At 40.4% G+C, this 10100-nt stretch overlaps 2 protein-coding genes across 3 annotated transcripts; one reads left to right on the forward strand and one right to left on the reverse strand.

The window, feature by feature from the left end:
• Positions 1–125: 125 nt before the first annotated feature.
• usp39 (ubiquitin specific peptidase 39) lies at positions 126–5922 on the forward strand. Its single transcript, XM_082554329.1, has 13 exons — positions 126–405; positions 702–780; positions 861–955; positions 1041–1177; positions 2475–2627; positions 2718–2943; positions 3037–3111; positions 3449–3516; positions 3761–3949; positions 4870–5012; positions 5146–5281; positions 5409–5495; positions 5640–5922. The coding sequence occupies exons 1-13, from the start codon at positions 345–347 to the stop codon at positions 5691–5693; spliced, it is 1503 nt and encodes a 500-aa protein (XP_082410455.1). The 5' UTR covers positions 126–344; the 3' UTR covers positions 5694–5922.
• A 39-nt stretch (positions 5923–5961) lies between these two features.
• sftpbb (surfactant protein Bb) lies at positions 5962–9577 on the reverse strand. Of its 2 annotated transcripts, none has more exons than XM_082554333.1 (11): positions 9394–9577; positions 9093–9145; positions 8904–8978; positions 8654–8776; positions 8390–8509; positions 8208–8288; positions 7937–8120; positions 7711–7853; positions 7432–7512; positions 7029–7139; positions 5962–6460 (listed from the first exon to the last, which is right to left on the reverse strand). In XM_082554333.1, exons 1-11 carry the CDS (start codon positions 9443–9445, stop codon positions 6416–6418), a joined length of 1068 nt encoding a protein of 355 aa, XP_082410459.1. In that variant the 5' UTR covers positions 9446–9577; the 3' UTR covers positions 5962–6415. The 2 variants fall into 2 exon arrangements, with proteins under 2 accessions (XP_082410459.1, XP_082410458.1); XM_082554332.1 differs by having other exon boundaries at positions 8904–8981; positions 9394–9576.
• Positions 9578–10100: the final 523 nt, after the last annotated feature.

The following is a 10100-nucleotide window of genomic DNA, read 5'->3' on the forward strand; positions in this document are numbered from 1 at the left end:
GTTAATAAAAATGTTATAACTAAATTGCACACCATAAACAAATACCCATACACGACAAACCTTTATATATATATTATATATATATATATAAAAGACAAACAAAGGTCCAGTTAGAGTTTAGAAGTTAGGCAAGTTATTATATTAGTTTTTGGTAAGTGATTAACAGCGTGTATAGCGTTAGTAGGTTTTTAAACTCCGGGTTAGGTTTTAGTTTGCTGCTCCACGGCTACAACGCACAATCGCCGCGAGTTTCGAGGCGCACCGTGTTTGACCCATTCATCACTCCCTCCAAATAACGTAAAGTTTTAGCTTCTCCATTGTTTTGACGCCGTCTCTCTGCTGCTATGGTTTCTTTGAAGCGTGAAAGAGAGGTGGATTTAGATGATGATGACAATGAAGACGGAGGTAAGTATGTTCCTCAAACGTATGCCCTGCGTTTGGTTAGCAGTTAGCGTTGTTGTTAGCCAGTGGTGTGTTCGTTTTTTTTTACTGGCCTGTCCAGTAACGTATAGACGGATCAATAAGTGTCTCCACTGTGTGCTAAAAACAACGATACCCATCATCTTAAAGCACCCAGTGTTTGAAAACAAGCATACCTCACAACATTAAAGCTAAGCTAGTTAGCATGTTTAGCTCATTGCTTTGAAATGTTGGTACATGGTTTGGCTTGACATTTGTTCTTGGGCCACTTCACGTTGCAGTGGCAGCCAAAGTGGGACGAGGACATGCAGTAGAAGACCGAAGAAGCCGCCACTGTCCTTACCTTGACACCATAAACAGGTAGGCCGGAGTAGACTGTGTATTGCTATTAAAGCTGTATTCCACCTCTGCAGGTGAATTCACGTCTGTCAATCCTGCAGGAGTGTGCTGGACTTCGACTTTGAGAAACTCTGCTCCATCTCTCTCTCCCACATCAATGTCTACGCCTGCCTTATATGTGGGAAATACTTTCAAGGTAGGCAAATTGACATTTTAACTGGGGATCAGAGACCCTTTTGTATTTGTACTGATTTGTGTGGGTTTTGTTTTGTTTTTTGTAGGAAGAGGTCTGAAGTCTCACGCGTACACTCACAGCGTACAGTTTACCCATCATGTGTTCCTCAATCTGCATACACTCAAGTTTTACTGTCTGCCAGATAACTATGAGATCATTGATTCATCACTAGAAGATATCACAGTAAGTAAAGTAATGTTTTTCATACTAAAACTAAAATTCATGTAATCTCACTGGCCACTTTATAGGGTACACCTTATTACTACAGGTTTGGACCCCTTTTACCTTCAGAGCTTGCTTATTAATTCTTCATGGCAGAAATTCAACAAGGTGATTGAAAATTCCTCAGAGAAATTGGTCCATTTTGACATGATAGTGTCAGACAGTTGCTGCAGATTTGTCAGCTGCACATCCATGATGTGTGGCTCCTGTTTCATCACATCCCATTGCTTTGAAATCTGGTGACTGGAGGCAATTTGAGCATTTAAACTCACTGGACCGTATTCACTTATCTCTGTGATCAGGATAGACAGCATTAGCTACACCAGAGGGACAGCTCAGGTTGAGCAGTTTAGAGGTGAAGTTAGAGACAAGTCTGAGGGAGGTTTGGACATGTGCAGAGGAGGGATAAGGCATATACTGGGCTGTAATGAGAAGAGGTGAAATTGAGGCAGATGATCCGCTGTGATGCCACCTAATAGGAGCAGCCGAAAGAAGAAAAAGAATCTACAGTGTAAATATATATCTATGCTAAAGGTTAAATTACATTCAAAATATTTTGACTTTAGTGACTTTTTTTTAAGCTGAATTGAGTGAATAAATATCTTCCAGTCTGAATTGTGACTGGATTGACTGAAGAAGCACCAGTGTTTTCAGTCTGATATGATACTAACCATGTTCTGTTTGATTTTGTCATTATTTCTGAGCTCTGGCTTTGGAAGAGTTACCACAAACAGCTGATTTGCTTACATGCAGCAGACTGTGACAGCACTGAGCAGCTCCTTCAGTGGGAGACTGCGGCACCCACGGTGTGGGACGGAGAGATTTCGCAGGTCTTTCCTCCCCACTGCTGTCAGACTCCATAATAAAGACTTTAACTGATCAAGCAAACACATCCATACATATGCAATAATACTAAGTGCAATAATCCTTTCTGTCATCGTTGTATTTTTACTCAGTTGTATATAGTATTTGTATTTGTATTCTATTTTTATCTTATTGTATATTTATTTTATTTTATTCTACTGTATATAGTATTTTATTTTATTCTATTCTGTACAGTTGTGTACTGTATTTATTCTTATTGTATTCTAATTTTTGCCTCATAACTTTTGCACTGTCCACTTCCTGCTGTGACAAAACAAATTTCCCACGTGTGGGACTAATAAAGGTTATCTTATCTTATCTTATCTTATCTTATCTTATCTTATCTTATCTTATCTTATCTTATCTTATCTTATCTTATTTCTTCTCTCTACAGTACGTGCTGAAGCCAACTTTCACCAAGCAGCACATTGCGGGGCTGGACAAGCAGGGTAAACTGTACAGAGCCTATGACGGTACCACCTACTTACCGGGCATTGTAGGGCTCAACAACATCAAAGCCAATGACTATGCCAATGTGGTGTTACAGGTATGGATATCTACCACTCTAGATTTTTATTAATTGTTGTACATTTTTTGAATAATATCCTCCCTTCTCATTTGTGTCTCTCTTTTCAAGGCTTTTTCTAATGTTCCACCTTTGCGAAATTACTTCCTGGAGGAGGAAAACTACAGAGGAATCCGCAGGCCCCCGGGAGACATCATGTTTCTCTTGGTGCAGAGGTTTGGTGAGCTGATGCGCAAACTTTGGAATCCAAGAAACTTTAAGGCCCATGTGTCGCCCCACGAGATGTTGCAGGCTGTAGTGTTGTGCAGCAAGAAGAACTTCCAGATTACAAAGCAAGGTATTGCTTTACATTCACTAAGTTGTACTTTCTGGGCTTAGGTAGGCTTTCAATACAGGTTTTGGTGCTAATTGATTGTTTTCTGTTCTGCAGGTGATGCTGTGGACTTCATGACGTGGTTCTTAAATGCCCTGCATGGTGCTCTCGGAGGCACAAAGAAGAAGCCATGTAAGTGGGAAAAAAATTGGATTTGACTCTTAAGTTTGGTTCTAATGCAGTAGTGCATCTTTAGCCTTCTGTTGTGATATTAAAAGCATCTTAAGGACTTTAAGGGTTAATTTAATTTGTATTTTTTTGATTCTCAAACCTTGGGTTTCATACAGAATCTACAGTCTCTGCACAAAATCATATTGTGACTGTGCAGTGTGATGGACAAGCTATGACGTTTGCAGATGACATTGTGACTTGTAGTGAGAATGTAGAGCAGGTGGAAGAGATCACTTCGACGGTTCACCTCATTATGAGGCCACTAAACCTCCCTTTTCTTGCCCTTCTCCCCTCATAGCAATCATTACAAAAGCATTTCAAGGCTACATGCGGATCTTCTCCAAAAAACTCCCACACCCAGATTTGGTGAGTTTCTTGCTTGTGTTATAAGATAATTGTTTAACATATGGACCTGAATAAGTTTAGTAATAGAAAAACTTGACTTTATTTGTTACTTATTCAAATTCTTTTTAAGTTCTGCACTATTTAAGATTCAGTTCTTCTAAGAGTCCAATAGCATTTTACTATGTATTCTGTGAAAGTATATAACTCATTTCCTGTGAATTGAGTTGTTTATGTTTTGATGACTTTGATTTTTAAAATCTTACAGCCGCCAGAGGAAAAAGAGGCTCTGCTTACAACAGATGAGTATCAGGAGCAGATGTCTGAGTCTTCCTTTCTGTTTCTGACCCTTGACCTCCCAACTGCTCCACTGTACAAGGATGAAAAAGAGCAGCTTATAATCCCTCAGGTCCCTCTCTTTAACATCCTGGCCAAGTTCAATGGCAGCACAGAGAAGGTACCGATTCATTTTAATCCTACTGGCTTTGATAATCACTCTCACAAAGTAAAAGAGCTTGCAAATACTGCCATGTCAATATCGCAGTGGAGTGATCTGTACTACTGATGGCTGTGCAGTAATATAAAGTAGAAAGTGCAAAATTGAACTAAAGGTGTCAACACTAGGTGACAGTGTTTTATCAGAAACGGTTAATGTAGCTGACACAACTACAGCCTATATCGTCCTCTCTCCTCCACTGTGCTTGCACCGATGTGGAGAACAGCTGCGCACCTCTTGAGTTTGTGCCACACACTTAGTGTCAGAATGAAGGAAGTGCGCTGCGTATATCAAGCGCAGCATTATGCCCTCTAACATCCATGACGTAGCCACTGGGTTTAACAACTTTTATTGCAGAAAACCTGCAGTGATACAAAAGTTTGCATTGAAACTTAGGTTTTTACAGTCTATAAGCATTATTAGCTTTTCCGTTAATATCCACGAACTGGATATGTGGTGCAAAGCTTAGACATGTTTGTCTTGTTTTGCTCCTGGTTATTATTGCTTTAGTTCTTTGCAACCAAGCGTGATTTCTGTCTAGCATCATGAGAAGTTTCACCTTTCAGGCTGTTCTCTAGAATCCCTTTCCTTCCACGTCTGCCTCTACATCGACATTTCTCCTCAGGGCAGTCCTCGATGCTACAGCTAATGGCCATTCAGTCATGTGGTACAAATTGGTGTTGCATAAAAGTCCACTTAATTTGATTCAAAACAATCTCTTCCTCCAAAAAAAGAAAGAAAAATCTGTTGATAACATTAATTTTGAAAGGGTGTCTATTTTAATTGAAATTAGAGCATTTAAAGCTTAGTGTTACTTAGATGTGAGTTCTATTAATAATTGAACACTGAGAACAAATCTGTGTATTTTCCCTTAATTATAGGAATACAAAACCTACAAAGAGAATTTTCTCAAAAGGTTCCAGTTGACCAAACTGCCTCCGTACCTCATCTTTTGCATCAAAAGATTCACCAAGAACAACTTCTTTGTGGAAAAGAACCCCACAATTGTCAACTTCCCTATAACGTAAGTGCCATTCGTGTATTCAAAATGTAGCCTTGATCAAAGACATTATACTTACTGCGTGTTGTATCTCTTGTGTGTTCATTGTGTCTTCGGTTTAAATGACGGTATGTCGTCCCTTTGTGTAATTCAACAGAAATGTAGACCTTCGTGAATACTTGACAGAAGAAGCTCAAGCCACCGAGAAGAACACGACGTATGACCTCATTGCAAATGTAGTGCATGATGGGAAACCCACTGAGGGAGCGTACAGAATACATGTTCTGCATCATGTAAGCATCTAGAACTTTTTGGTACTGCTAATAGAATTAACCGAGCAAGTTAATGCTTTTAGCCAAATTGATTTTGTAAACTGTGGCTTGTCTTAAATGGCATCCGTTTGTCTTTGTGTTTAATCAGGGAACTGGAAAGTGGTACGAGATGCAGGACCTGCAGGTGACTGACATCCTCCCTCAGATGATCACACTTTCAGAGGCTTACATCCAGGCAAGTCGACCACTCAGTTTTATGTGCAACATCCACAGTTTGAAGCAGACCATTGCATCTTCGGACTGTGATATTGACGACATGCGTTAATTGTTTAACAAGGAGTCCTTGTAGTTGACAGTGTGCTTTCTCCTCCCCTCTCAGATCTGGAAGAGGCAAGAAAGCAATGATGGAAGAAACAACCACATGGGGATTTAAAGTATTCCTCAGTGTGTGAATAACCAGAGGCTTTGTGATTGTCCTGGACATGAACTGGGTATTTATGTGTTTTAAAACAACAGAATGTTGAATGAGAGTGGCAAGAGAGCATCAGGGCATCCTTTACAACCACATGAAGCAAATGTCTGCTTGTTTTTTTTTTTCTTTTTTCCCCACAGTTTTATCTTTTTACTACTTGGAAGTTTCTAAATAAACCAGGTCCAGTACACATGTCTGTCTGCAGGTTACATTTTTTTTACACCACACCTTTGATATAATTTAATACCATTTTTATTCATATGTGGTCATTTGCAACAGCAGTCAAGGCAAGATCAAATAATGTTACAGAAGCAGCAGCTGTGTCGATCAGTCAGTAGTTTCCATTATATTCTTAGAGCTCAGCGTGTGGCTTGCAGATTTTCACATTGATAATAACAGCTATTGTAATACACAGAATAAGACTTACTGTTCAGCCTTAAACTAATGTTTCAGAATGAACCCCAGCCTCAGTGGGACACTTCATGCAAACTGGAAACTTCATGTGTAACATTCATAAGGCTTATTGACTGGAATATGGAAAATTTACCCATAAAACAGCAACAATAACAAAAATGTAAAAAACAAACAATCAGTGCATCACAGGTAGAAAACATTTAACAGTTGATCAGTTTAATAAAAAGTAGGTCACTGTGTGCACAAGGCTGCAGTCAGTCTGGCAGGCTTCACTCATTCTTCTTCCACATGTATTTCTCACAGTAGGCTTGATTCTGCAGATTGAAAACACAAAGATCTGAAACAAACGTAGCGTCTCACAGAGTAGCAGTCTTCTTTGTGTATGTCAGAGGACAGGAGAAGACATAATTAAAAGACACATTCAATTAACTGGTGATTTTAACATTTAACCTGGGGTAGACCCCAACCTGACCAGTCTCAGTGGATGGAAATTGCTTGTATTCTGATCAGAGAGGACATTATGTTACATGTTTGCCACAACTAAAACTCAGGGCAGACTGAGCTGTCTTTCCATACAGATCCTGATATTTATATAAGGAGTATTACTGATGCAATCAATAAACATAAAAAACTCATCAATAGGCTAAATTATTAGAAAAGAGAGATTGGAAGACTCTTTAACAGATAGCAAGGGTTTATCAAATACACAGAAGAGTAAGAGCTGGGTCCAGCTGGCGATCTGAAGTGTTTTTCTTTAAGATGGGATGCATAACTTTAGGCAGCCAGTGGCAAAATCGATTTAATTGCTGTATATTTAGTTTTCACATGGATGTTCATGTCTTTTATCATTTCACACTACTAATAATAAAGAATTTCACGTACACCACACTCCTGAGCAGTTTCAGCATCTTTGCACCAGTAGCTTGGTCCCCAGGTACAACGATTCTTTCCCAGCGGTTCCAGCTGCTTCGAGGCCACACACAGATCAGCTCTCTGCAGGACAGATGGAAAGAAACATCATGAGAACATGAACAACACCTAAAGAATGACAGCTGCTCATGAGTGGTGCCATCAAGTGGTTACTTGTGTGTCTGTGATTGATATTGCCCTGACTGGAATGATTCACATCGTAAATTTGCAGATCAGTGCACGTTTGTGAAGGTTTTAGTTGCTGAATTTCTGTGTTGCTGCAGGCTGTGGTAAAAATTTGAATTAGTGCTGATACAGGCTCTATGTTGCTATTCAGATGTAAACCCATTGACAATAACCTTTAGTTTATTCTTACTTCACATGCATGAGGATATCCCATCTGGTTTCCCAAGACCTTCTGCAGCCGTGAGCCGTAGATACTGGTGAAGGCTTCACACTGAAAAGAGAATCAACAGTATTATCGTGCTGTGACACTTTAAAGACTCGAGCGAAAGTCCAGACAAGAAGCTGAATGATCGCATAAAAAGGTTGGAGAAATTTACCAAAAGGCTCACTGGCTTCAAGTGTTTTAAAGTTCCATATAATTTGTAAAGAGTGTTGTTCTAAGAGTACCACTGTTAGCTGAGAGTCAGACCTTAGGGATGGCGGTAGGGTGGATGTCACACACAGACTCCAGGAAAGCATAAATTTGAGCTTCAGTGGCGTTGAGGCCCTGGTGTAGTCGGCTCAGCGCAGCCAGTATGCGGCATGACTCACAGTCTGATGGGAGGAACACCTCTGGAGAATCAGCAACAGTAGAGCATTAATTAGGTGAATGAGGAAGTGAGCCAGGTCCAGTCTATACATCAATAACGACAAACCTGGAACCGGCTGCTCATTGAACAGACAGAGGTGCAGAAGACTGCATATCGTGTGAGGTGCAGCAGAAGACAAAAGGAATTCGACAATCTCGACGCCATATTTATTGATGAAATCATCACACTGGTCCTTATAGTGCTTGGGTATAAGATCGCAGACCTCCCCCATGACCTTCTTTATAGCATCCTGCAGGGCAAGAAGGACAAGGCAGGGTTTACACGATGTGATGGATGGTACGGTTCTTTAAATGAACCAAAGTAAAGAAAAGATGACCTCAGTCATGTTTTTGGGCAGCAGACTCTCCAGCTTCTTGATGATAAACAAACACAGGGTGCAAACTGGGTTGAGCTCGTCCTGGAGAGAGAATTAGCCGATAAGAGGCCCATTTCATAAAATTCACAAAGGTTTCACTTCACTTTTCAATTTATATTCGACTTCTGCTTTCTCATACTGACATCTGTCTTTGTTCCTGTGGCCAGTGTATCTGTGCCAGCTGCATGGTGGGAGAGTTTCTGCACTTTCTCTTTCTCGTGAGGAGCACAAAATCCAAAAGCTGCACAAAGCTCTCCTGGTTTCTACAAAAAAGCAAAAACAAAAAAAACAACAACCCCAAAACACAATATATCAAATATTTTACATCAAGTAAAAGGACTCTCAGAAGGCTTCAGTGTTTATGGTCTTCTTTCATAAAAAGAAGCCTCACTTGAGGTTAAACTCACCACGTGATCAGGGGTTTGATGCAGGATTTTGGGCAGGTAAGTCTTCACCTGTAAATCACACTCTGGCACCTGCTCTTCAGGGAGGCGGCGGCACAAAGCGTGCAAGCTTTCATATACGACTCCCTGCAAACGCATGGAGAGAAATATTACAAGGGTGTGGCGGCCACTTTATTTAATAAGCATTTCTTCAAGCCCAGTTCGTGTCGCGAGTAAAACAGTGAAGTGAAAGTAAAGTGAAACCGTTCTTTACCTTGGTATCGCTGCTGAAAATCATGTTGGCCGACAGCTGGATGATCTGGCTGCATTCTGGACAGATATCCAACGTCTGCTGAAGCCACAGTGACAAAATTGCTCAGTTTTCGCGCTTTCATGTTATGCAAACAGATACAGTTTTGTTTATTTTATTTTTTTCAATACATGTGCTCTTTTCGAGGCTTACCAGAGATTTCTGCTTTATGAATGACAAAGGGTCAGTAATAAACCTGGAGTCTCCTTCAGTCAAAAGAGAAAAGAAACAGAAAACAAGACAGAAGATTGCAGGTAATGGCTTCAGCATCGGTTAGCATATAGTTACAACACTACAAGGGGGTTATACGTTTTCAATAAACAGCAACAACAGCCTGGTGTAAGTTTACATTATATATTGTATACAGTATAACTGAATAATGAATAAATGTCGTCTGGTGGGGGGGCGCAGTGATGCAGACATTAATATGATTGTGAGTAAACGTCCATCTTACCGGGCCACAGGGACACCGCGAGGATCACGAGAACAAATCCAGATGCAGACATGGTTTAAGCAGCAGAGGACAACACAGATCGGATAATTTTGACTAGAAAAACATCGGTGCAGCTGTTTGGGTTGCAGCGGAAGTACAGATCGATCGTCTTTACCCTATCAGAACGTCATACGCAATGCGCAGGCGCCTATGGACTATTAAAGGCCATACGCTTCAAATTAAATCTCTAAACTTCCTTAGTTATCTATTGCAGTGATAAATACAGGCTAAGAGTGGATAAACGAACATTTTCCGAGCCTTGGAGGCGCATGTCTTTTAGGGGTGTCTGGTATAAAAACTTGACGCTCTTGACATAACATGAAAAGCAGAAGGGAATTGAGAGTCAAGGCTCCTTCGCCAAGAACGTGGCCACTTTTTTTGAAGTTTTATTTCAGGTTGTCTGGAACCTCCACTATAATTCACTCGGTTCTTCCTGTGCCCATGCGCCATGCCTCATCAGATTCAGTTAGTGTCAAACAACACGTATCACGTGCCTCTACCTTGGCTCATGAAGAAATCTAAAATGACCACCAGATGGCAGCAGAGCTGAGTAAATGTATCTGAGCTGAGGCCGGAGGGCGACAGAGCACTTTAAGAACTTATTCTGTTGAATAAATTATTGTAATAATCGTAATAATTACGATATGTCATAGACCCGAAAATACTGC

Source organism: Aulonocara stuartgranti (assembly GCF_965226115.1).
Source record: "Aulonocara stuartgranti genome assembly, chromosome: 12".
Taxonomy (NCBI): domain Eukaryota; kingdom Metazoa; phylum Chordata; class Actinopteri; order Cichliformes; family Cichlidae; genus Aulonocara; species Aulonocara stuartgranti.

Excerpts from the sequence above, each read along its gene's own strand:
- sftpbb (XM_082554332.1), bottom strand. The coding sequence starts at position 9,445 with ATGTCTGCATCTGGATTTGTTCTCGTGATCCTCGCGGTGTCCCTGTGG. Across the intron at positions 8,510-8,653 it reads ATCAAACCCCTGATCACGTG|AAACCAGGAGAGCTTTGTGC; the intron begins GTGAGTTTAACC and ends GCTTTTTTGTAG. Across the intron at positions 8,289-8,389 it reads CCACAGGAACAAAGACAGAT|GACGAGCTCAACCCAGTTTG; the intron begins GTCAGTATGAGA and ends TTCTCTCTCCAG.
- usp39 (XM_082554329.1), top strand. The coding sequence starts at position 345 with ATGGTTTCTTTGAAGCGTGAAAGAGAGGTGGATTTAGATGATGATGAC. Across the intron at positions 2,628-2,717 it reads ATGCCAATGTGGTGTTACAG|GCTTTTTCTAATGTTCCACC; the intron begins GTATGGATATCT and ends TCTCTTTTCAAG. Across the intron at positions 3,950-4,869 it reads TCAATGGCAGCACAGAGAAG|GAATACAAAACCTACAAAGA; the intron begins GTACCGATTCAT and ends CCTTAATTATAG.